The 21,988-nt window shown below is 34.3% G+C and overlaps 2 protein-coding genes across 2 annotated transcripts in view; one reads left to right on the top strand and one right to left on the bottom strand.

Annotated features, from left to right (window-relative positions):
• LOC145265366 (zinc finger MYND domain-containing protein 10-like) overlaps positions 1 to 1,505 on the top strand; it is a 124,696-nt gene extending 123,191 nt beyond the window's left edge. Inside the window, exon 13 of the mRNA XM_080121151.1 lies at positions 1,323 to 1,505. Coding sequence (XP_079977277.1) covers positions 1,323 to 1,410 — 88 coding nt within the window. The 3' untranslated portion in view covers positions 1,411 to 1,505. The remainder of the gene's footprint in view (positions 1 to 1,322) is intronic.
• A 3,602-nt stretch (positions 1,506 to 5,107) lies between these two features.
• LOC145265365 (gelsolin-like protein 2) overlaps positions 5,108 to 21,988 on the bottom strand; it is a 101,480-nt gene continuing 84,599 nt past the window's right edge. Inside the window, exons 7-13 of the mRNA XM_080121150.1 lie at positions 19,998 to 20,106; positions 19,740 to 19,850; positions 18,773 to 18,859; positions 14,537 to 14,619; positions 10,858 to 10,936; positions 6,766 to 6,861; positions 5,108 to 5,319 (exon numbers count right to left, since the gene is read on the bottom strand). Of these exons, the coding sequence (XP_079977276.1) occupies positions 5,224 to 5,319; positions 6,766 to 6,861; positions 10,858 to 10,936; positions 14,537 to 14,619; positions 18,773 to 18,859; positions 19,740 to 19,850; positions 19,998 to 20,106 (661 nt within the window). The 3' untranslated portion in view covers positions 5,108 to 5,223. The remainder of the gene's footprint in view (positions 5,320 to 6,765; positions 6,862 to 10,857; positions 10,937 to 14,536; positions 14,620 to 18,772; positions 18,860 to 19,739; positions 19,851 to 19,997; positions 20,107 to 21,988) is intronic.

Below are 21,988 nucleotides of genomic sequence, written 5' to 3'. Positions count from 1 at the left end.
CTAAGTTTTTATTATTTTTCATGAGTAACTAGCCGAGCAACCTGGCATTGCTAGAGCATAAGTTTAACATAATTGATATACCTCTCTCTTTCCATGTCCCCCTTTCTTTTTCACCCAACCCATTCCTCTCTCTGGACATACACATAATTGGAGTTTGCATAAGGGAAATAACTCTGTGAAAATAAATCAGTTACTTCTTTTTAAATGATAACATTAAAAGATGTGCGTACGTCTTAGTAACATTGAAGGAGGGTAGAGCAGTTGCCCTAGATATATCTAAGGCTTTTGACAGGGTATGGCACAATGGTCTTCTTATGAAAATCAGATCATATGGTATTACTGGAAGAATACATAACTTAATTAAATCCTTCTTAAGTAAGAGAAGAATCCAGATTGTTCTCGACGGTCGTACATCTAAACAATATGATATAAATGCAAGAGTACGTCAGGGGTCTATCCTTAGACTTTTATTATTCCTGATATTCATAAATGACCTTCCTGATAAAAAAAATCATGACCAAAAACTATGTGCACGTAACTCCAGATAAAGGTGAAGCATATTGGCCATTAAACATAAGGCTCGAAGAACATCAAAAAACTGTAATATGCGGTGAAATGTTATGCAAACAACATCCAAGGATGAGAACAGTAATTCGAATAATCTAAATGATACAAATTATCAATCCGCATCTCAAAATTTCTGAAACTCAATAAATTTAGAGATATTTTTGAAAAATGATTCCTAAATAAAATGTGGTTTTATCATAGGTGAGGTGATATCTGTTTCTGGTCCTGGATATGACCTTAACTTATATCCGATCGTGGGGCCCCAGCTTGCAGGCTTTTGGGAGTGTCGAGCAACCCTTTAATTACCATTGCTTCCAAGTCCACTCTGACCCGGAGTGGTAGTGCCTGTTAGGGTCCCAACTATGGGTTAAATAGAAACCGACTTGAAAAAAAAAATATATATATATATATATATATATATATATATATATATATTCTATTTAAAAAGATTTTCTTCAAAATCACTGGATTCAGCATTAAATAACCTGAAACCATATTTTTCCAGTTTCGTGATGGAGAATATTGTATTGGCTTTTGTTTCATTATGTTGGTGCACCATTTTGAAATCTGGAGTTTAGGAGTTCATCAGATATTGCTTGATGCTCACAGTAAAAATATTACAATGCAAATTACAATTGTTTATTACAGAATATTAATTTACCAAACCTTGATTATAAGATATATACAAATTAAAAATATTAAGCCAAAAAAAACCAAAACGACCAATCAATATCTGTTTCTTTTCTCTTTTGCAGGCAATGTCAAGTCAGCCATTGGCCGAAACACAAAAATGTCTGTGATGTCGTGGCAAATGATGAACTAAGTTCATCGCTAAAAGTGTAAATGTCTTGAAGAGGTGCAAATTTCATGAAGAAGGTGCAAATTTCATGAAGGTGCAAATTTCATGAATCACAAAAATAAAATCATGTTTTCCCCTTTTTCATTGCTTTTCTTTTTAATTTAGAAAACCTCTTTGGGGATCAGCTCATTTTAACTTTTAATGGAAGAAATGACACACATATTGGGTTGAGCGCTGTGGTAAGTGATGTTGCCATCTAGTATTAGCAATAATGCAAAGTTCTTTTCAAACAAATGGAGCACTTTTTAGCTGTTGACAATGTTTATAAAAAGCATTAAACTATCATTTGATAACAGACCAGGCTTAGATCATCAAATTTAAGCAACGTTGAACCTCGTCAGTACCAGGTGGGTGACCAATTTGAGAATTCCAGGTGCTGCATGTAGGAGAATGTCGACACCTCCCTGCAAGAGTTGAAAAATTTTAATGCCATCATCTCCCCTAATGTGACTGGAGACCGCTTGTGAATTTCATACTCTCATGGAACTTCCTCCTTTGGAGAAAGCTGGTTGAACCCGCATAGTACCGTTTCCATTTTTGTTTTTCCAGATCAGGCTTACAAGTACCACAAAAGATGTAATTGTACCAGACAGAAGAATTCGGGGTGGGGTGGGGTGGGGGGCTTTCCAACACTACATCTGATTTCCATAGAATTCCTAACTTTTAACTGAACAAGTATGTCTTCCATCGTTTCTCAGGCATTGCCTCCATTCAGTCTCAAGAGACAATGGATAACCCCTGTAAGGGTAGCTGCGCATGTAATTGTGAGGCAAGGGTTGCGCAATCTCCAACCAAACCTCTCCTGAATCGGCACTGCTTAAGTCAAGTGCCAAAGAGAAATCCAGAACAACTGGATGCGATGCCGAGATAAGCGGAGAGCACATACAGCGCCTGGAATTCCGAAGTGGTCACCCATTTTAGTACTGACCAGGATCAACGTTGCTTTGTAACATGGCTGTTGCATTTCAACTACTCAGACCCACACGTTGTCTGGTACCGTTGCAGGAGCAAACAAGTAAGGACATAAAAATACAGTTCAACATTTTTTTAGGTGAATACAAAAAGCATTTTTTTTTTTTTTTTTTACACAGAAATCACCACTTATCAAGGCCTGGAGGCCACTCGAGGATAAGGGTTAACGGTATATATTAGTCAATATGATTATAGCGTTGTAAACATAAGTAGTGGGATTTTTGTAAATTGGATTACTTGGGGGGACGGTTCATCAAGAACTTGTTTACATTGGACTTGAAGACAATCAGATTGTAGTCAGCTGGAAAGCAGGCAAATGGAAGACAGTTCTACAGACATGCAATTCTAAGAAAGAAACTTTTTTCATGGAATCAACATTTAGGTTTAGGCACAGATGAAGAGTGTGGGAAATTATTGATAGTGGTTTTGGAAAGACGAGTGTTTTTCATAAAAGTTTGGTGAGAAGAGACCACAGATTGAAGTCCAAACGAGCACTTGCTATGGAAATAACGATAAAGCAGTGCAATAATCTCCAACAACGCACTTTACTGTGTTTCTAAATATTACTCATACGTCGAACATGCCTGTCAAGATGCTCTTTCACACACATCTTTTTTGCCGCCTGCCTTTCTGCTTTTTCAACCGTGCGGCGCATTTTCTCTCTCGCTGCATACAAGTCAGTCGAAACACGTCTGATCACTTCCGTTTTTGACTACATGCTGTTTTTCTTCTGTCCTTTTTTCCGCTTTTTTTCCCATGACATCTGCATGTGCACACTTGCTTTATTTGCATATGTGCGAGGGCGGCTGCTGCTGCTAATATTTTCGCTAGTCAGCTATCCTATTTCGGCTGCTACTGATTTTATCACATGCACGTCATACACGCTATGTTACAGCTTAACTTCGGTGATTGAATGGAAACCAGTGTGTCAACTAATTATGCCATATATAGACAAGTACTAAACTATCTGTATACCGCATCTCTTCTGAGTGACCTGCACAAAACTCCCGGGACATTGCATCTACAAGATGAAAGGTAACGGACCAAGTACAGAACCTGATAGATTTCCACTTTAACATTAAATGTAACATTATATAAAACATTTTCTCATAGAGGAAATAATTTAGGTCGTAAAATTTCAAGAGTTTCGGTCAACTATTTGAACTTCCAACTCTCCACTTATTACATGAAATAAAAGAATTGGAATATGCTGAAGGCTCTGATTTGTTGAGTTAGATCATGGTTTTAGAGAGAAAATATGCCTGAAATTGCTAGACTTATCATGAACAAAATTTCTTTCCAGGAATTTCCCATCTATGGAATACAATACTGCGGAGTGGTTTTCCAGATGGTCGTTTTTAAGCCCAATATTAACAAGTTCTCGTGTAAATTCTGATTATTTAAGCCATCATTACCAATAAAAGATGTTGTCCATTGCCAACTGGCAATCTTATTAACTCTTATCCTTAAGTGGCTTTCAGGCCTTCATTAGAAGTCGTCCATTAATATATATATTGTTAAAGTAAGAACGACCATAGTTAAAATATTGCATCTTATATTCAGTAATTATATATATATATTATATATATATATATATATATATATATATATATATGATGAAAATAATGGAAATAGTATTCCGACGAAATAGAGAAAATAAAAAAGGAACAAACCGTATTATGTGTTCACCAACGTTTCGTCTTTATTTCACCCAGAGGAAGTCTCGAAATAAAGACGAAACGTTGGTGAACACATAATACGGTTTGTTCCTTTTTTATTTTCTCTCTCTCTCTCTCTCTCTCTCTCTCTATATATATATATATATATATATATATATATATATATATATATATATATATATATATATATAAACAAAAGGACTACAAAAAATACACTAAGCTGGTGTTCTGTTGTCTTTTCTAAGAATGGTTTTCATCAAAGTAATTTTCTTCTGTTTGCTCGGGATCGTATAAACAATGAGAAAATCGAAATTTTTTTTGAACATATTTGTTATTCTTAGGAGAGAGGAATTATTAATGCCTATGTATCATTTGCTATTTCGAGCGAAAGAATATTTTACCTACCCTAAGACGGGTATTACACATGTATGAAATAATTGTACCTTCCCTAGGATAGGTAATTTAGAGCATGTATACGAAATAATTTTACCTTCGCGAGGACGGGTAATGTACAACATATATTTAAAATAAGTTTACCTACCCTCGGAAGGGTAATTTAAATACATATATGAAACAATTTAACATACTCTCGACAAGTATTGTACAACATATATGAAATAATTTCTCTTCCCAGCAAGGCTACCATAATTTTAAGAAAATTAAAATCATTTTTAGAAGATGGCATCAATTAAGCATTACTTTTTAACTGTTTGAAATCTTTTTCTAAGTTATTTGTAAAAAAAAGACATGTGCAAAGATAGCCATTTTTTTTATTAACTTACAGCGCAATATTTTATTTATATAAATCATTTCTCGTAAAGGAGATATCTGAGATCGAACTCAGGACTTTGAAAACTTCATAAGTTTAGGTCAACTGTTTTAGCTACTAACTTCAGAATCCATTAATTATATAAAGAAGATGCTAAAGGCTCTGATTGGTTGAGCTAGATCATGCTTTAGGAGAGAGGGTATTTTGAAATAGCTAGACTTAAGTATCATGAACAAATTCAATTGAAAACATAACAAAATATTCAAATCGTAGAAAGTTTTTATTAATTTATATTTAATAGCAAAATCATTTTGAATTCAACACAAATTAAGATATTAAAAAGAGTTTTAATTCTCAGATCCAGAAAAGTGGTTGGGTTAAGCAGCAAACGCCAATTCAATTTGACGATTCTTGGTTCCTTCCTTGCAGCAAGAAATTGGAATGCAAGAGTTTTGCTTTGACTGAAGATATTTCTGAAGAAGAAAAAAAATTAAAATAAAACGGTGTTATAGTTTGCTTAAAACATTGTGTGTATTGTGTAAGTGGTTTCATTATTAAAAGCAATGACAATGCAGGATGAGGTTGGGAAAGTCGACCTTAAGTTTGTTATATAGGGGTTTCATTATTATTATTATTATTGTTGTTGTTGTTGTTCGTTGTTAGGAAGTCTTATTAAAAGTGAGTCTTAGAGAGTCTTATTAAGAGAGATGTTGCGTTCTGTGTTCGTGTTATGAAGAGATTCATATATATAAAATGTTCATACTTAGAAGTGTAGTAGAAGCTCTTAGAGTGAGGAGACAGTGTTGAGACAGTCTTAGTGTTCACATTGTAGATGTGAGATGTAGAGACATTGTGTATGTGAAGACATTTTAAAACACAGGATATATAAGACATATAATGACAATTTCACTTTACCTTTTGGTAGAATTACAACACAAAGACGACGTTTATAAAAACACATGATGCGTTTATTTCTTCTTCGACCGGTCGGTCGTTTTCTTAGTCAGGAATTCAAAGTTTTACATTCTATGTTTCAAAGGTGACCGTCTCGTTTCCAGACGTTCGACTGTCCATCTCTGGACTTCAGACTCTACCTGCTTAACTCTAAAGTTTCTAACTATATCGAGAACTTCCCATTTTCCATGACGTCATACTCATGTTAAAACATGTGTCTTCTTTCACATGTTCTGAAAATGCGTGTCCAAAACATTTTCCTTTGTTTACAAAAGGAATTTTAACATATATTTCCAGTAACCTATATTTCCAATATGTTAAAAACATGTTTATTAAATTATCCTATAGTTGCATTCCTCAATTCAATTTCATAACAGAATTGACAAATGCAATATATATATAGCAATCTAGGCTCTAAATTACGTTGACCTTTGTATACACACACACATCTATATATACACACATATAAACATACACACACACACACACACATATATATACACACATATATGTATACACATATCTATATGCCCACATACATATATATATATATATACACATGCACACACACATATATATGAAGCAGTCTAGACTCTAGGTTATTGACCTTCGTCTTAATAATTAGTTCTATTTTCAGACTGGTTTTATAGGTTTATTTTCTAGTGTTTCTCAAAAATCAAGCCTCCCAAAAACAAAACAATTAAAAGCCCAAAATGGCCATTTTTTTGTGACAAATTTGGGTCATTTTGATATTATCTTCACTTGTCTCTACTCTGCCCATCGGAACTGAAAGCTTTTTACGCTTTTCACGTTACACCTTTTTGAATTCCTTATCTTGACCACCAGAGGGTAACTGTAATGGCGTCGTTTATTGATGACCTTCAAAGGATTTCTAACTAATCTCTTCCAGCGATCCTAGTTGCTGGAGATGATAAGTACCATTCCAAAGTATCGCAATGACTTACGTGAGCATATCCCATAGCATTCTTCTTTTCGCTGGGAGAAGATTCTTTTCCGATCCAAACGTACAGCATTTTCTTCGTGTCAATGACGAACACGTCCTACGAAAAACAAAAAAACAGAGAAATAAGCAAACAATTATTGATTACTGGCATGCTTACCTGGCGTTACCCGGGAACAAGGACAAGAAAAAAATTAGAAAACTTTTAAAAGATGGAACATGTTTCCTTTTAAACTACACCTTTTCGCACTATCCTTCCTAACTTAACCACCCACCCACTCACCCGGCCCTGTCGGTGGGGCATTAGAATACACTGACTGCCCCCCTGCAGAGGGTAAAAGTCCCTCAATGGGGGTCCTGGATATGACCTTAAACTATATCCAATGGTAAGGCCCCAGCTTGTGGGCTTTAGGGAGTGTGGAGCCACCCTTTAATTGCCATTGCTCCCAGGTCCACTCTGACCCGGAGTGGTAGTACCTGCTAGGGTTCCAACTATGGGTTAAATAGAAACCGACTTGAAAACAACAAATATATTCTATTAAAATTTTTTTCTTCAAAATCTTTGGATTCGGCATTAAATAACCCGAAAAGGGTTGATATGCCGTAAAACAAAAAGAAACAACCAACCAACCCACCCACCCTTTTCTCTGTCCTCTCACTCATCCCCCACTTCGCTCGCTTTCTTTGGCAACTAGAAAAATATTCAAGAATTATTACATATTTGCATTAAAAAATTGCTTTAAATGTTTTTTTTTTTTCCTGATGTTTATTATGTGCAGCACGTAATTCTGTTCATAGCATCCTTCACGTTGGGAAACGATTGTAAAACTCGATAATTCTGTCAATGCAAAAAAAAATATATATTATGATTAACGACTGAATTTCGATCATTGGAATTTAACAAATAACTTTGTGCTGTAATAACTATATATTTACATACTCTTAGTCGTTGGCTTTTCCCTTTCCTCCTATGTCTGAGGGTTAGGAGTTCTACCGTGTTGGCTGCATTCTCGGTCCCTTTCTTGTTCAGATTTGAGGCCGGTGCTCTTCAAATCCTCATTGATGCAGTCGGTCCATCTTCAAATCCTCATTGATGCAGTCGGTCCATCTTCAAATCCTCATTATATATATATATATATATATATATATATATATATATATATATATATAAATTTAAAGGGGGTTAGAACAGTAGTCTAAAGAGCAGAGTGTATTTTAATGTGATAGTAAAATTACTAATTTAATTAAAATACAAGAAAAGAACAGTGCTCGTTGTAATTCAGGTATATAATAAGCTCGATAGGCAAATATCCTAGAGCTACTTTAATATTTAGTAATGTGATTGATAATTTAAAATTAAATTAGAATTAAAAATTAAAAATCTGTTTCATAAGAAGAAACAACAACAAAGGCAATAATTTGTACGATCGTTTCGGACACGATGTTTTTATTGTGATAGACATTAAGCCACGGACAATAATTTTTACATATAGTTTTTTTTTAAAACAAAGTCTCCTCATCAGCAAAAGTATTGGGTGTTTTTTTATAATATGTAAAAGACACCATAAATAAACCTTGCAATTTTTAAGTAAGGCAGATGTATCTTTTAATTGTTCGCCTTTTGAAAACCGTAATTATCGTCAAAGCATTCATTTGGATGTTGATTGCAGCTTATAAATGTACGAAATATATATATATATATATATATATATATTAGTTATATTTGGGGGGGATTCTAGCAGAATGCTCTATTATAAGGAAAACTTCCGAAAATAAGAGTGTATTTATAAATTTCTTCATTTACAGAAAGGTTATATGAGATAAGTCATCGGTACCGTCGGTTTCGAATCTGATAATAGGGGACCGTTTTAGATATCCATATCAAGTTCTCTTCAGCCGACACTCATCTGTTTTATAACCATAATAGGAATCATATAGATATATTCCAAGATCTCGTTCAAATCTCGTTTTCCTGAACGATGATATTTTAAAAAATGAACATTAACAATTATGTTTATACCTGCAAACACTAATTCTCATGCTTATGTAATCATCAGTGTAGGAAGTGATAATTACTACCAGTCAGGACATTCAAACCCAGTCACAAAGTCACTATTCTACATATGAAGCCATCAAATTAACGCAAAAATTGAGGGAAATTAATCATCTTTTGCAAATCTTTATCGATGCAGCCGGTCCGTCTTTTCAACAGACGGCATTGAGGATAAGAGCTAGGGATGACGACGCTCCTAATTTTTCAAGGCGACATACTATGAATGTTGCCATTTGCGACAACCTCTCCGAAGTGAAACGATTGTAAAAACCATCGACAATTCTGTCAATGCAAAAGAAATATGAATTGGAATTTAACAAATAACTTTGTGCTGTAATCACTATATATTTACATACTGTTAGTCGTTGGTTTTACTTCCCTTTCCTCCTTGTGTCCGAGGGTTACAAGTTCTACCATTCGTCAACATTCTTGGTCCATTGCTTGTTCAGATTGTTCAGAGGCCGGTGCTTTTCAAATACTCATTGGCGGCCGTGAGAATAAGAGCCAGGAATGACGATACTCTTAATTTTTCAAGGCCACACACTGTGAATGTTGCAATTTGCGACAGCCTCTCGAAAGTGAATGACTGTCCGTGCATGGCAAAGAGTCACCCCCTTCAAGAGATAACACTGTCAATACGCAAGAATAGAAAGAGAACATGGTGGATCTAGAGTATTAAGCCTCAATAAACTATCCTGCTATCCACATCGGTAGCAGTAGTTACTGTAGCTTCCACCAAAAGTGTAGTAGCGACTCAGAGAATATTGTGGTTGTGCGGAGGACCATCTTCTTGACAATGCACTAATATGTACACACAGACATATATATATATATATATATATATATATATATATATATATATATATATATAAAACATCCACAAAAATACACAACACTTTCGCACCTCAAGGAAACAAAACATGCAACAAAGCCAGGTGCAAAATGTGCAAACACATTAATACTAACCACACATTCACACTTCCAGGCACAAGATTCAACTTAAACTCCCCCCTGTTCACCTGCGACAGCCCCAATGTAGTCTGCCCAATTTAATGTTTTATGAAAGACTTGGTTTTGAATAGAGGCCACACAAGTTGCTGACCACTCCAAGTCAAAAATATTGGAAAGCTCATATTCAAATAGATCTTAACCCATGCCCTCCTGCTGCTAACCCTGCCCACATGTTTCCATCATTCACACTGAAGAAGGCTGATGGATCGGTCGAAAAGATGTGCTTTCGAAAGAAACCTTTTCGTTCTCTTTCAAAGTACTTTTTGTATTCCTACACGTCAACATATAGGAAATAAATACAGAAAAGATATAAACATTTATATTTTTTTTTTATTTACTTTTTATCCACACACACACACACACACACACACACACACACACACACACACACACACACACACACACACACACACACACACACACACATATATCAAAAAGAATACAGGTGGATACAACATGCAATTTGGACTATATATACATATATATATATATATATAATTATGATATTTAAAAAATAAATATTAATAATTATTTTTATGTCTTTAGACGCTAATTTTTCATGTTTATGCAATCAGCAGTGTAGAAAGTGATAATTACTGCTGGTCAGGAGATTCAAACCCAGTCAAAAAATCACTCTTGACTTCGTAGGCTGGTATTCTACATACGAAGCCATTAGAAATTAACGCAAAAATTGAAGGAAATTAATCATCTATAAATGCCAAATCAGCGGACATAAAAAAAAAAAACAGTAAATACTCAGAGAGTATTTATCGACAAAATGTTGAAATGTTGCATTTGTGCAGAGGTTGACTGCCTTTTCTAAAATTCCTAAAGAGAGCTCAACTTTAATTTCTTAAAAAGTCTTTTTTACAATATGTTTTTAAAGTAAATATTAATAATAATTTTTATATCTATATACACTAGTGTTTCATGCTTACGCAATCATCAGTGTAGGAAACAATGTTACATTGTTAAAAGATAGTTTGCACATTTTGTACTTACAGAATTTTCTAACCGATTCCAAAGACCTACCTTTGAATCCAGATCACTTTTAGAAATGCTTCCTTCTTTTTCTAAGTTGAACTTAAGATTTCCAGTTTGATCAGACAGTCTGGAAGAGACAAAACAAAACATAATGAAATTCTTTTTCTGTCTAAAAAACAAAGGGACAAAAAAAATGTACGAAATCATATATATGAACTAGAGTGATACCCGTCTCTGGTTGGGCTGGAGGAATGAACTGAAACAAGGGAGCAGACAGCTTATGACAAAAAACATGGATGAAGGCATTTTAACTCGAAACCATATAATGGGGGGAAAAATAATAAAACTCAGAAGTTTATTTGAAACACAATGGGTTGGAGAAATTGTCAAATACAATTGTTTAAAAATCGATTTTAATTTCAATCTATTTCATCGATTTATTCATCTTGATCAATATTTCATTATTTAGTTATAAATCAAGGAAAACAAAGGAGTTCTTATCCTCGTAGTCATAAGTCCTAATACTGCCACTCAAATCACTGGTTCCTAATTAAATAATAGATGTTTTTTTTTTCTCTTCCATATTCACCAGTGCAAAAGGGGAAAAAAAAAGAAATTTTGATTTTATTTTTCCATTTTCTTTTTCTTCTTTCTTTTCCATCTTATTATCGTGCCAGCAACAGCCGAAGAAACGATTCAACTTTATGCGGAATAAAATACCTTCTGGACACATACAATATCACTACAGATTAGCCGGTCCTTGGTATGACTTTAAAAAAACATCCAGTGGGGAATATGGAGTTGTCCCTTAGTTACCATTCTCTCAGGTCCGCTCTGGTCCAGAGTGGTAATGCCTGCTAGGATATTTGGTGCTACCAAATCAGCTTGTCTGAAGCTACTGGCTTCCTGACCAAAAAGGCACCAAACATTACAGGTGACTGGGGACCGTCTGTGAATTTAATATTTCCTTGATACTTCCTCCTCTAGAGGAAGCCAATTCAACCTGCCTGTAGTGAATGTCATACCACCAACAACCACCACCACCACCACCACCAACAACAACAACAACAACAACAACAACAGGTTTACCCGTCTACAAAAGTAGGATACAAGATTTCTTTTCTAAATCATTAACGGGAATTATAGGTATTTGTTGTGGCGGAACTACCCGTGTTACCTACAAATGAACTGATCCATACACAAAAAATACCGGAAGTCAAGTCCTTAAGATGGGAGTCGATATCTGGTGAACCAACCGAAGTTGTCAGGCGACTAGACGAACAACTCACACTTTTATATGTACTTGTTAATACCTTTTGCTACTCTATTCCCATATTCCGTTTTCTTTGTAAGCCTTTAAACAGGGTTAAAACAATATTTTATCAAATTATTATTTTTCATATTGTATCGTCCACACATTTTTTTTTTTTTTTTTTGGGTCTCCCAACAAAAAGGAAGGTGTACCTGTAAATTCACTCTTGTCCGTTCGTCCGTTCGTCTGTGCGCACTTTTCTCAATAACTATACCTTGGAATTTTTTGAAATTTTGCACAAACATTAAACATAATATGAGTAAAAAAGTAACAGAACGGATTTTCCAGTTGTGCCCCTAAGGATGCTTTTATATGTACTTGTCGTGTTCTGTTTTCTTTGTAAACCTTTAAACAGAGTTACAACAGAATTTTATCAAATTATTATTTTTCATATTATGTGGTTCGCACATTTTTTTTATTACATTTTCAACCCAAGCAAGGCACAGTGTCATTTTGATGTAGGGGCTACTATCTAACATAATTTGGAAAGATACAACGAGGGGGAGTTAAACAGCAAGATGTTTGTTTACATTATACTTGAATTTTTGCATGTCATTACAGTCAGGAAAGCAGGAGCGCGGAAGGGAATTCCAAAGTCCATCGGTCCTAGGAAAGAAACTATTAAAGTAGGCTTTCTGGCATTTGGGGATCTCTACTATGTAGGGGTGGGATTTTGCTGATTGTCGGGTTTGTCGGGGGTATTTATGTCGAGTTCTGAACATTTATGAAAGAATTCAGCCAAATTCCTCAGCATTACAACAATATTAAGTTGTATATAAACGCTGGTGAGATACTTTCGTTATCTACCATTTATTTCAAAGTGTGGAAAGTATTATCATCTCTTTTAATTAAGGTCATTTTGACGTCTAAAAACACTATCAATACGAAGACAAAGAAAAACAAACAAAAAAAATGCTTTCTTTGTAAGCCTTTAAACAGGGTTAAAACAATATTTTATCAAATTATTATTTTGCGTATTGTGTCGTCCACACACATTTTTTTTTTGTCTCCCAACAAAAAGGAAGCGGGACCTGTAAATTTACCCTCGTCCATTTGTCCGTTCGTCTGTCCGCACTTTTCTCAATAACTTGAAGAAGGCCTTTTTTTTTTTTTTCACTTACTGCTGTGATATGAAATTTCAACCAGCTTAGGGTTTATTTTGTAGAAAGGTCGAAATACTTTAGCAAAGTCAATAAGAGTTTGCTCCCTTGTTTGCGATTTAAGCTCACATTTTGTAATGTCGTCTATTTTAAAACAAAAGTCCTCGCAAGTAGATTAGTTGAAACATCTGCAGACAAAGATAACTTGTTATTTAAAAATAATGTTCAGAGAGTGTTCTTTTATAGCAAGGAATAACCCGAAAAAAAATACACATAGTTCTTTGTATAATAACATTCTCTGAAGAGGCAAGAAGTCTGTTAAAAAAAAAAAAAAACAACTTCCTAGTTCCTTCTTTGAGTCTGGTCAGAATAGAAATATTCTTTTCATTTGACTTGTAAAAACTGCAGCTTAAGACGTATCCATTTTCTTCAGGCCTTAGCAGAAAATATCTAGCTATAGTGATAGACACTACCAATTCAATCTTTCCTAGTGAGAATATTTCCCATATGTGTCTTCTCTCCTGCAAGCTGGTATTTTTCCGACATATTTAACTGTCAAGTCCTCGACAGATTTCTTAGATTTACTTGAAGTCAGCAAGATACGAATTCATCGGGTAACTTAGACACAATCACTTCAACATTATAAACTTCGCCAGGTAACTTAGACAAGTTCACTTCAACATTTTAAGATCCTGTTTAGACGGTGAGAAGATAGCACGTCAACACATTTCAAGTGTCAAGTTCGAACTGCCAACTTCAGCTTGAATTTTATCACAAAACGCGGGAATGTGCAGATCAATAAACAGGCAGATATTAGTCACATGACTAACAACATCAGCAGCAGTGAAGTAAACTTAAGAGAAAGGGAGAAGAGAAAAAAAAGAAATATGTTCCCCTCAAAAAAATTTCTACAAAAGTTCTATTAGTTATATAGTGCAAAGTGGCACTCACTCTAAGCAGGTTGAACCAGTTTCTTCCAAAGAGAAAGTGAGAAGATCCTCCTACATACAGCGCCTAGTATTCTCAAATAGTCACCGATCTGGTATCAATCATATTGCCTGGTATTCATCAAATAGTCACCCATCTAGTACAGATCATACTTAATGTTGCTTAACTTCAGTGATTTGACAAGAACTGGTGTGTTAATGTAATTACGTTGTATATTATTACATGCAAACACATGGCCCTTTTCTCTTCTAGAGCCAACCATTCTTATGCACATTACATTTGAATTCTGATTCGTGTGACAGCTAAATCGCGATAACGAAACAACCAGAGGTAAATTAAATTAAAAGAAAACTTCTCTCGTGTTTACCTGTACAATTCTGTCGGTCCACTTTGGTCCACTTCATCTTCTTCTTCGTCTTTTTCTTCATCGAGGCTTGTGTAGAATTCATGCTAAACGGAATGCGAAAACTTGATTAACTTTTGAACAGAAGAGAAAGAATGTTGTCCGTTTGAAAATGACAATCACACACACACACACACACACACACACACACACACACACACACACACACGACGTTTATATATTTATAATATTTTTATAATCTCAAACTAAAGAATGGATTATTATGATTTTTTTAATATATTCTAAGAAACATTGTGAGTTACACGGGCAGATTTTTTTTTAACTTTAACATTCAAGAATGTATGTAAATAGAGTTATTGTGTGTGTGTATATATATATATATATATATATATATATATATATATATATATATATATATATATATATAAAAACACTAGTGTCTGTAGGTATTTAATTATTATAGTAAAAAAATAATTATGACAGCCCCTTTAAGAAATACGTTTCTTATCGTTGAGCACTTTCTGTTGAATTAAAAAGTCGGTCAATTTAGCTCTTATGCGTAGATCATCGTATAACGATTTGATCGCTGTCTGTCTGACGTAATGAACATTTAAATTAAAATGTTTAAAATTCAACGCTATTTCACATGATTAATGGTAGCCGAATGGATACGGCCTCCGCTAATCGGGCCAGAGATGTCTCGTGTCGCGGGGTTCGAATCGTTCGACTGGTAGTAATCGTGACACCCTGCACTGAAGAATCCCGAAAGGATGAAACACTAGTGTCTGTAGGTATTTAATTATTATAGTATAAAAATAATTATATATATATATATATATATATATATATATATATATTTGTCTTTACATAAGCAGTAGTTTGTTGCTACACAGTCATGAGCAATGTAACATGCTCTACTTCTGTATTGAGCACTCTCGTATGAACCTCGTTATATTCCACTGGTTACCCTATACATATTTATAATATTTGTATAATCGCAAACTAATGAATGGATTATTATGAATTTTGGAATATATTCTAAGCAACATTGTGAGTAACACGGGCAAATCTTTTTGTTAACTTTAACATTCAGCAGGGGCGTATTTAAATAAAGTTAGGTATTTGTGTGTGTGTGTGTGTGTGTGTGTGTGTGTGTGTATGACGGAGAAGAAAGTTTTTTTAGACCCGAGACGTCTTTCGCCATCCTCATCAAGGGCAAATGCTGGTATTTTGATTAAAAAAGAAAAGGAAGACAGAGGGAAGAAATTAAAAATAAAGTGAAAATGAGAACTGCATATTTACAATTACCATAAAAAATATGTAAAGAGAGGAAGGAAGGGGGGAAGAGAAAAAACATGTGGCTTATATATATATAAAATAAAGTGATGCAACATTGCAACGATGGGACAGGGGTTAAAGTTTGGAAGAAACTAGTAGCCTTAATCGTATTAAGAATCTCAGAATGGTGCCATAGTTTGGACTTTTCTATTGCATTTTATATTGCAAAACAGACTCCTTCAATCTTTGACAGACGCTGGATACCCACGTAGGGGTGCCTGCGTGTCAAATTTTTTGTGGCAGGAGCTACGCAATTTCCAACCACCCCTCTCCTGAGTCGACATTTAAATACCAATACTAATTTCAAAACCTTGCACATATTTTTAAACCATACTAGTTTTTAATGCATTAGGTTGGCTTACGAGCATTTCAGAGACAAAGGTGGAAAGTGCAATCCATTTTTATTGAGCTTAAGTAGTTCTGGTAATTTAAAGAAGAAACCATCTTTAAGAGAGAGAGAGGAGAGAGAGAAGAGAGAGACAGACAGACACAGAGATGAAGAGGTAGAAAGGGAGACAGAAAGAGAGATACAGATTCACATCCATATAATTTTATTTGATACATGGTGCAACTCATCAGAGACCAACATAAATCCATACGAGATTTTTTTCAAAAAGGACCAAAGGTGGAAAGTGCAATCCATTTTTATTGAGCTTAAATAGTTCTGGTAATTTAAAGAAGAAACCATCTTTAATTTATATATGTATCAAAAGTATATATTATACCATTAAAAGGTTATATATAAATATATAAACTTGATTAAATTTTGAAGGGAAGAGAAAGAATTTTGTCTGTATGAAACGGTAACCAAACACACTCATACGTTCACACACACACACACACACACACACACACACACACACACACACACAGTATATATAACGTGCATATATATTTATAATCTATATATCTTTAAAACTGAGAATGTGTGTGTGCGTGTATGTGTGAGGGCAATTCTCAACCTCAACAAATTTTTGATCTACAGACTTGAAATTTGTTATATAGGATATTCAGACAGGCGGAAAACTTTTTAATCGGTTTTCATCCGGAACAAAAAAAAGAGCTACTAAGGGTTAAAAATTGAAAAAATTAGTGAGTCAAGCATGATAATCATTAGACCAGCTTGCCACGTTCTTTAAAAAAGTATTTTGAAACAGATGACAAACGGATAAAAATACGATGACCTCCTACGTACCAAATTTTCAATGTTGACCCCTTAGCAGCCCCTTTTTTCCGGACGAAAGCCGATTAAAATGTTTTCCACATGTCTGAATAGCATATATACCAACTTTCAGGTTTGTAGATAAAATTCGTTCAGTATATAGGTTGAGAAGTGTCCTCACACACACATTTTCACTTTTATAAATTTATATATATATATATATATATATATATATATATATATATATATATATATATATAGGTTTGAGGTGTTCAAAAGTCAGAACTAATGAAGACTTTTTGGCGTCGAGAGGTTCCAGGTCGCCTGATGAAGTCTTTTTGGCTGAAACAGATGGCTATTTGTAGCGACCATATGTAACTGTTTATCTTTTATCTGTTCATGTTTATATATATATATATATATATATATATATATATATATATATATATATATATCAGTAAATTATTCCTGATAATTCACTAGCAATTTCTGCGCTATATATTTCGATATGATTATGCAGTGATTTACGATGAAGCTTTCACTGTAATAAGGTTGGTTTTCATAAAAAAGGCTTTAATATTTATCTGTATTGCTTCAGAAAGAGAATCAATGTTTTTATTGGCATGGATTGACCATTTTACAATTTTAACGACTATGTAAAATCCATCCAATCATCGCAATTAAAAACGCTTTAATATTTATCTTTATTGTTTCAGAAAGAAAATTAATTTCAAAATCTTGCATATATTTTAAAACGTATTAGTTTTTAATGCATTAGGTTGGCTTACGAGCATTTCAGAGACATTAATGGCCCAGCTGTAAATGAGACAAAATTTAAAAGCAAAAAATGTTTGTGATACATAAATCACCCTTTTTTTTTACATAGGAATCACCACATTATAAAGGCCAAGAGGCCACTCAAGGATAAAGGTTAAAGAGTGTACAGTAGAAATTGGACAATATAGTAATCATTAGTAATGAAAATTTGGTAAATGTGATAACTTATATGGAACGGCTCATCAAGAACTTATTTACGTTAGACTTGAAGACAACCATATTGTAGTCAGCCGGAAAGCAGGAAAACAGAAGACAATTCCACAGGCGTGCAGTTCTAAGAAAGAAGCTTTGTTCATGGAATCTACGTTTAGGTTTAGGCACAGATAAAGAGTGGGGGAATTATTGATAGTGTTTACAGCTAGACGAGTGTTTCTTGTGAAAGTTTGGCGAGGGGTGACCATAGATTGAAGCTCAGTCGAACACTTTCCATGAAAATAACGATACATCAGAGACAAACTCGCAACATCTCTTCTGTGAGATAGAAGTTGCAAGGAAGAGAAAAGGACATCTCCTACGAGGCTACGAAGTCTATTTTGAACTCTATCAAGGCAAGACAAGTCCTTTCTAGCAGCTTCTGTCCAGATGTGGCAACAGTATTCCATCCTTGGACGTACCTTTAAAATGATTGAACATTTTTTTTTTTTTGCAGGACCGATTAAAACAAAAGATTTGCAATTTTTCAGTTTGTAAATTCGAATTGTACAAATTCATAAGTTGTGGGTAAAAAACGCTCAGAGATGGTTTTGACTTCATAGCAAACAACATTTTTTATAAAACGATTCCAGTTCTCATTCAAAATGGCTGTCAGTTCTCATTATTCAAAGGGAGATAATTCAAGATAGCTTAAAGGTGGAACTCTGGAATCGAAATTAGAAAAAAAAAAGTCTTAAATCGAAACTCACATCTGAAGAAGTTGACTCTTCTTCAAGCACCTCTGATTGTGGTTTTCCAGCTCTCTCGTTCTTTATTCCGATAATGTGTTGCATTGCCTGGAAATTAAAGAAAAACAAGCAAAAAAAATATGATTTATAAATTAAAATATCAGGTATACCTGGCGTTACCCGGATTTAATTGCAGAAAGTATTATCGGGGTTTTCCCAACTACAGACGGTAACAAAAATAATGTGACCTCGACAAGAAGGCAGAAACACCACACAAGTGAAGTTGTTATAAGAAAACTTGTATTAATAGGAAAGAGAAGGAAGAAAGAATGTTTCTTTGCAAAAGCAGTCGCTTTGCGGAACTTATCTATTGTTCGTCCTTATAACGATGGTTGTTTCCTGTGGAGTTTGGCCGGGTTGAGGTAAAAAAAAAAAGAAAAGAAAAGAAAAAGGGAAGTTTTGAATTCCTTGGTGCTGCGATTGCTGTTGAAACTTCTCCCACGTGTCTGTATATGAATGGCGGAAAAGACTGAAAAACGCGTGTTGAAATTGGGGGAAAAAAGTCATAAATAATAATCTCTATAATTATATAAATGCAACTTTTCTGTGTGTGTGTGTGTGTGTGTGTGTGTGTGTGTGTGTTCGTTCCTTATAGATTCCGAACTAGCAAAAGGGGAAATGGATTCGAAATAACCGCTCTCGAGGGGTTGGGAGGAATCTAAAAAGGGAGGTCTGTGATTGGTTGTTTTTCATCCAATCACAGGGCACCCCGTTAGTGACTCCTTAATAATTCCAATAGTTTGGCTGGTCAGGAAAACCATGAAAGTGATTACACAAGACTGTACAGGGCGGAATTTTGAAATTTGTGAATTTGAAGAACTGAAGAATAGACTTTTATAATAGCAAAACATATCTGACCTCGAGTTCATGACCCTTAGGTAAGTGTAAGTGACCGAGAATCAATAGATCTTTTATGATTAACCCTTACCTTAAATCTTTCATCCTTGTTGCTTCCATTTCCGTTCCACTGGTAAATCATCATTCCTTTGTCAAGAATGAAGACGTCATTCGTGTCCAGAAGTTCTTTGCACCGGGGAATCTGAAAAAAAAAAAAAAAAAAAAAACTCATAAAGGAAAATTTCCGGCAAAAGTGTGATTTAGATTACAATTGTGAAATCGAAAACAAACCAAATAAATTTGGTTCATGGGTCTTATGGATATTCATGCATAGGACAGAAACACACACCTCTTTGATTTCAATAACCTTTCTTGTTCCACAGAAATGCAACAACCTCGTCTCGTATGTCTCCTCTTCCACGTGACGGAAACCACTCATCACTCCACCCCGAAGAATTCTGGAAACAAAAAAAATAAGACAGGAAATTGGGGGAAAAAAGTCATAAATAATAATCTCTATAATTATATAAATGCAACTTTTCTGTGTGTGTGTGTGTGTGTGTGTGTGTGTGTGTGTGTTCGTTCCTTATAGATTCCGAAACGGCTGAACAGATTTTCTTTAAAATTTACAGAACTTTAAAGTATAAGTCTGGGAGTGATCTTAGTTAAGTTTTTGCCGATAATTACCGATAATCGATAATCGAAACCGTTATTTTAATTTATCTATCATCGGTAAACCTATTTTTTCCATGCCGTTGCTTAGCAAAATGATAGAACAACGGGCCATGAAAATTCTATTGTGGTAAGTTGATAGCATATATATATATATTTTTTTTTTTTTGTTGCATGATGTGGTGATGTGGTCTGTAGGTTCAAACTCCGCACATAAATTTCTTAATTTTATTTTTTATTAGCTGCAAAGAATTTTATAAGACTTGAAAATTTGTGTGATTTTTTTTCTTTTTTTTTTTTTTTTTGCATGACGTGGTCTGTAAGTTCAAATCCTGTATGTAAATGTTTTAATATTTCTTTTTTTTTTTTTTCATTAACTGCAAAGAAGTTTATATAAAATAATTTTATAAAAGAAACAGTAGGTTCTCTAGAGTGCAATGTAAAATAATATTTATTTGGGATTAAGTTACTGCATGGAGGAATGGGAAGCTTTCTCTCGGACGATCTCACAGATTTCGATGCCAATAGTTTTAAGGCTCCTAGTGCCACTCTGCGATTTTTATTTTCATTTTTATTTATTATTATTATTATTATTATTATTATTATTATTATTTTATTTTTTTTTATTTATTATTATTTATTTATTTATTTATTATAATAATAATAATAATAATAATAATAATAATAATAATAATAATAATAATAAAACGGAGCCCGTGGTGCAGTTGATAGACGTTGAATCTCTACGGTTCCAGGTGAGAATTGTCTGAAGATAGTGGTTTCAATCCTACCCATAACCGGCCAAGGGCTTACTTGGTCAAAACGTGGTGAGACAACAACAACTATGGAAGGCAGTAATTGCTTAGGATGCAGTTAGGAGATTCAGAGTTCTTCTTCCATCGCGGTTACCATCTGATGAAGGCCAGAGGATTAATTGGCCGAAACGTTATGAAACAACAACCAATAAAGATGAGAATAATAGTCCGCAATAAATAATTTAATAAGGAAGTGAACTGTTAGAAAAACAAAAACATCTCAATAATAAATTCCAATTAAATAATATAAAAAATATAGCAGTATGAAATATTTGTTGATCATCATTCAATCCCGGGCAACGTCGGGTCTCCCTGCCAGTAATGTGTAAATAAATAGTAATATATAAATTATATATACAAATATATAAATAAATATAAATATAATAATAGGAAATCCACAGTCTAATAAGCCCTTGATATTCAGAATTTAAAATTTAACGGTTGAAAAAAACCCAGACAACTTAAGTGGAACGGCTCATTAAGAACTTGTTTACGTTGGACTTGAAGACAACCATATTGTAGTCAGCTGGAAAGCAGGAAAACGGAAGACAGTTCCACAGGCGTGCAGTTCTAAGAAAAAAGCTTTCTTCATGGAATCTACGTTTAGGTTTAGGCACAGATAAAGAGTGGGGGGAATTATTGATAGTGTTTACAGCTAGACGAGTGTTTCTTGTGAAAGTTTGGCGAAGGCGGGGACCATAGATTGAAGCTCAGTCAAGCACTTGCTGTGAAAAGAACGATAAAGCAAAGACAAACTCGCAACATCTCTTCTGTGAGAAAGAGGTTCAAGAGGACGCCGTACTCATAGTTTCTTTGTAACTCGTTCGCTTACACAGACAGTCATGCTCCTAAC

This window comes from Euprymna scolopes, chromosome 40 (assembly GCF_053919585.1).
Source record: "Euprymna scolopes isolate OS-2025 chromosome 40, ASM5391958v1, whole genome shotgun sequence".
NCBI lineage: Eukaryota > Metazoa > Mollusca > Cephalopoda > Sepiida > Sepiolidae > Euprymna > Euprymna scolopes.
The sequence above is the reverse complement of the archived record's forward strand: the minus strand, read 5'-3'. Positions and strand labels throughout refer to the sequence as shown.